Source organism: Montipora capricornis, chromosome 9 (genome assembly GCF_036669925.1).
Source record: "Montipora capricornis isolate CH-2021 chromosome 9, ASM3666992v2, whole genome shotgun sequence".
NCBI lineage: Eukaryota > Metazoa > Cnidaria > Anthozoa > Scleractinia > Acroporidae > Montipora > Montipora capricornis.
This window is the reverse complement of record NC_090891.1, coordinates 4967636-4972635: the sequence shown is the minus strand read 5'-3', so window position 1 is coordinate 4972635 and position 5000 is coordinate 4967636. Positions and strand designations below refer to the sequence as shown.

At 39.4% G+C, this 5000-nt stretch overlaps 1 protein-coding gene across 3 annotated transcripts in view; it reads right to left on the bottom strand.

Moving 5' to 3' along the window:
• Positions 1 to 5000, bottom strand: part of LOC138015556 (dorsal-ventral patterning tolloid-like protein 1) — an 18415-nt gene that overhangs the window by 2947 nt on the left and 10468 nt on the right. For 2 of the 3 annotated variants that reach the window (XM_068862625.1, XM_068862627.1), the window contains 2 exons: positions 2719 to 3102; positions 1686 to 2105 (listed from right to left, as the gene is read on the bottom strand). In XM_068862625.1, the coding sequence (XP_068718726.1) occupies positions 1686 to 2105; positions 2719 to 3102 (804 nt within the window). Of the gene's footprint in view, positions 1 to 1685; positions 2106 to 2718; positions 3178 to 3425; positions 3623 to 5000 lie in introns of those variants that run through there. The other variant, XM_068862626.1, reaches the window with a different exon arrangement.

The following is a 5000-nucleotide window of genomic DNA, read 5'->3' as shown; positions in this document are numbered from 1 at the left end:
AAAGGATGTAGTGTGGCAAAAACGAATTTAAAGAAAATGGAGAAGTAACAAACTCATCCCGCATATGAGGCAGAGTCTGGAAATCGAGCCCGGGACACATTGGTGGGAGAGGCGTGCTCTCACCACTACGCCAGCTACGCCCCCTCCCCTCCCCCCTGAATATGATAAGCACTACAGACATTTAATATCGCGTATACGTCAAACGCAAATTGCGGGCTGCTACTTGTCATGAAAATTTTCTTGTGACTACATCATGAGACAAACAATTATACTTTATATTATTTAATTCAATTCTTACAAGTTTTCTTTTTTTTTTTCTTTTTTTTGAGAAGTTTCTTGATATCTATGGATGTAAGGCAAGAAATGAGCCAAAATCAGACAAGTTCTTAGATCTTTGGCAAAATTAACGCAAATTTCAACCTGACGTTTACCATTTGCTGTAAATGCGATGCTAAATTTCTTATTGAAGAGAGGCGACTGGAATTTCTAAAAATGCATTTTTTTTTCATAAGGAGACCTAAACGTACTTAGGCTATCTTTGGCTGACATGGGCTGTCCGTTATCAAACGCCTTCCGAGTTCGCAGGGCATTGCCAACGTGCCAGAGACGAAGAAATGTACTCTCACCCCCCCCCCCCCCCTTCCCCTCCCTCCCTTTTCCAAAAGAAACCATCTAGTAGGGGTAGGGTCTATTCCAGGAGTCATCCCCCACGACATACTGTAAGAGTTGAGAAGTCTAATTACAGGGCTCGAAATTAACTTTTTTGCTCAGGTGCCAGCTGGGGACTAATGGAAAGAATTTGGTAATCAGATCATAAATTTTGGTCGCCAATTTGTTTGATATATTACTTACTTAGGATTTTAAAGGTTACTTTGCATGCAAGAAAAGTCATAATTGTTAAACAGCAAAAAATAAAACAGCACGAGAAAGACCTCCGAAGCCACCGTTGGTTTCAGCTTTTGTCTTTAGTTTGGTGATGGCGTTCTTTACGCTTATTTGAAATGGCGCAAAGCACAGAACGTTAAAAGTCCGTTTTTACCATAGCAAGGCTCACGTGACTGGCAAAAAGCACATGGTGTTTAAGTGCGCCCACGATCCCATGAAACCGCTGAAACAACATGGCGCTTAGTAAACGTGGTGATCGACGTTTTGTGCTATAAATTAACAGTGTGTGAAACCGATTTTCTTGTAGTATTTAGACATTATTTTAGTGGGAAAAGAAAGGTGAGTCGTGTTCTAGCTACCAGTTCCGAATGATTTCATCATATAAAGATTCAAATACAGAAGTTGTCTACTGTTTATCCTGGGTTATCAGACAAAACGTGATCCGCCAGCTTGGCGACCAGTTCTGAAAATCTAGTCGCCAGCACTCAATTTTTGGTCGCATTGGCGACCAGTGAGTCGCAATTTCAAACCCTGTTAAATTAGCTTATACATGTACCTTTCTCGAAAACCTCCCTGGTATGACGTGTTGACACTTCTGGATGTTTCCCCTCTACAAATTGATCCTCCTCTTAATTGAGACTTGTTTATTTGTGATTATTTGTAGAGAAATCTTAATAAATAAATCAATCAATCAATAAAGACTACACGGCGGTATTGCATATTACCTGGCTATCAAGGTTTTTTTTTTTTTACGAAGTACTGATTTTCTAGATTCACACAGGAAATGTGGCCAAACTTACCGACTGGATCAAAAGCCTCGAACCGTGCTTTGAAACCCCTGTCTTCTTCTCTACGTGAATAAAAAGAATAGTCAGAATGAAACTTCACCCACATGTATCTCCCGGTGGAATACACTGCTACTGGAAGATATGCTGTCTCAGTGTCACAACTAGAACGAGCGAGGACTGGTCCGTTTGGTAACAAGGAATCTCGTATTTCCACGAAGTTGCAATCTGACGATGATTCCTCCATTGTAATACTGAAATCCTCAAATGACAGCTTCACTATTTTGCCAACAGGTACTGTAATAGTCCAAATGCAGAGGGCACCAGACACGTAGGAGGCTGGGTAACCTGGGCTAAAAAAAGACCCAGAGGAGCCAACGACATTGGTTACATTCTCGTTCAAATTTGGTAAACGACAAATTGTAGCAGCTTCCTCTGTAGAGGGACAAAGAAATCATGTTGTTCTTTCAGACTGAAGATAAAAATAATACCGTGGCTATTGAAGATATTGAGACAATGTTTAGATGACACAGCTGAATACCGTATGTTTGACAAAATGCAAAATACACATACCTACAGTATTCATTATAGTATTAGATACTTGAAATTCATTTTACACGAAAATTGGTCTGAAGTAAGAATTAGGGCTGGTTCAAAAAACGATGGATAGACAATGGAAAAGAAATTGAAGAACAGGATATGAAAACCTTGCAAAGTTTAAAGTTTTTGCAGTTGAAAGATTACAGTATCGGTATTGGATAGTTTTTACTGGGTTTGACTGCGGACATTGGGGAATTACCCAGGGCTTACTTGTCTACTTGGGTGATTGCTAAAACGCTAGCAATTAAAAAATATATCCTGACAACTAAAAAATAAAATGTAAGAGTGCGATTGCCTGTAATGTGTATGACGCTATGGATAGGAGCGAGAGGTGGAAGATGCTAGAAGGCTTTGGCCACTTTAATTAGAAAACTCTCATTGGTTAGTGCTAGACAAAGTAGAAGTGTGCATACATTTAAATAATAATAATCATTGTAACTACAGGTACCTCTTTTAACTAGTGAAACATTGAAGCTGAAGCCTCTGAAAGACCTGAGAGCTTCAAACCGGACTAACAAGTATGGCCCAGTCGTGTAAATAACATCAGGATGAGATGTGCCGCAATATGAACCAAGATGGTCAGATGACGTTGACGGGCCATCATAAAACTGGAGGTTATCAACATGCAAGCAGGAGTAAGTCTTCTTCTCCAATTCAAAGTCATTAAATACCACTTTTAAAATGTAGCTTCGGTCATCAAGATCAGCACTTTCAATTAGCCACTGGCAAACATCTCCAATAGACTCATAAGGTGAAGGATAGTTTGGACTCGTAATGGGCTCATTGTTGAAAAGTCTGGCAGTGTAGAGCATTGCATGTTGACTATCACAGTCTGTTGAAAGACAAAAGGTAAAAAAAGGGGAAAACAGTGAAAGTATGACTGCTGGATTGCTCCATTACAACCAAACTTGATTGGTAAATGTACAAGGAAAGGTTACGTTTATACAAACGTTGGCCGTGTAGCCCTTATATTTTAAAAAGAGTTAACTGAATAGAGTGTAATGTGAAGTGCTAGATTTCTATCCCATATGAACCATGTGAGCGTTAGCCCTACTGATGGAAATGGGCCTACACAAGGACAGAGAAAAACTCGGGTTAGATCTCCGCAGCACTTCATTTATTCTAGCACTTCACATTACACTCTATTCAGTTAACTTTGATTGGTAAATGATTGCGCTAAACGTTGCTAAGCTAATTTTTTTTTTTCGCCGGAAAACGAAATGTCTCTCTGAATAAAGACAAACAATAAAAAAAACTCTTTATGTGGGAAGTTTTGATCAATTCCGACATTAAGAAGCACGCGAAAAGTCAAGAAATGTTTTTGTGATAAGCCTATGTCTGTCTGACCTCAAGGTATTTAGCAATTATTGAATGAGGCTGAGTAGGATATGAAGAATTCTGCAGATCTCGGAGGATGTTATCCACCTCGTCCTTCGTGGATAACACCCTCCGAGATCTGCATATTTTACGAAAGCCGAATTCAATAATTGCTTTATTATTCATTCAAAATATTTTCTTCGCTCAAACTTCTAAACCTACTCGCAGTCATTTTTCTGCTCAACAAAAATAACACAATCTCGTCCCCAGCTTTTTTTCAGTCGACGGTTCACTAATTTGCAGCGGGCTGCACTTTTGACGTCATTTTGACGTCATTGGTTCAATAATCTGCATTGGGCTGCACGTTTGACGTCATTGATTCAATATGACGAAGTTTTTTTCCAAATTTGGTGAACAGCAGCTGGTTATGGTGAATTATGCGTGTGGTTTTAACCAATCAGAAACGGGGAAATATTTTCAATGAATAATAATACACATTATCGCATCTTTTTCGCTCGGATTTTCTTGATTTTTTCGCTCGTATTTCGTACTTTCAAATTTTTGAAGTTTAAGGAATTTAATAAAACAATTATTCCATTCGCGCTTGTTGGATATGAGACTGGTTATAGCCAACTCGGCGCTACGCACCTCGTTGGCTATTTACCATCTCATATCCAACGCGCGCTCATGGAATTATTGTTAAATAAACCTAAGCACTAAAATCGCTAACTTTTTGAGATTTTGATGAGTAAGGGGCGACGCCAGAGTTTCTTTTAACATGTCATTTTGTCAAGTTTTGGTCCAATCACAATGGAAATAAAGTAATTAGACCGATCAAATGTATTTACTTACACGTAAATCATCATTAGATGAACACTGATTTATCACGAGTGATTTTTGCTCTGCATCCATGAAAATTAATTAATGGGAGGATTAAAATAAAATATGAACCCCTTTCTTGCTTGCTGGTATGGCAGTTGATAATTGCCTTGGCTGAGAGATCTAAAAATTTCACATTTGCCCTCGAGGCTTCTCTCCTCTGTCATTTTCAGACTGCGGACATTATCAGCCAACATACAGACAACTGAAGGGGTTTATTTTACTAAATAACCCTTTCAGGAAAAAATGGCCTGCTCTCAGGTGGTAGATGTTGTTATCGCCGCAAAAAAGCTTAATGTATCAGACACCCTCTTGGAAGCGTGTGGGATAGGTCTGAGCTGGGTGACAAAACGAAGGGCTGGCGGACGGGAAAGAGTGGGGCCCTTTCTTGGGAGCTGCCCACTTTTTGTTACATGTCACGCCACAATAATTGAGCAATAAAGTAAGAGCCGTAATACGGCTGTCAATCACTTCAGATTGCAGTTGCAAACAAACTTGCTCTAGATAGTCTACTTACTCCTAAAAAAGCGGTAA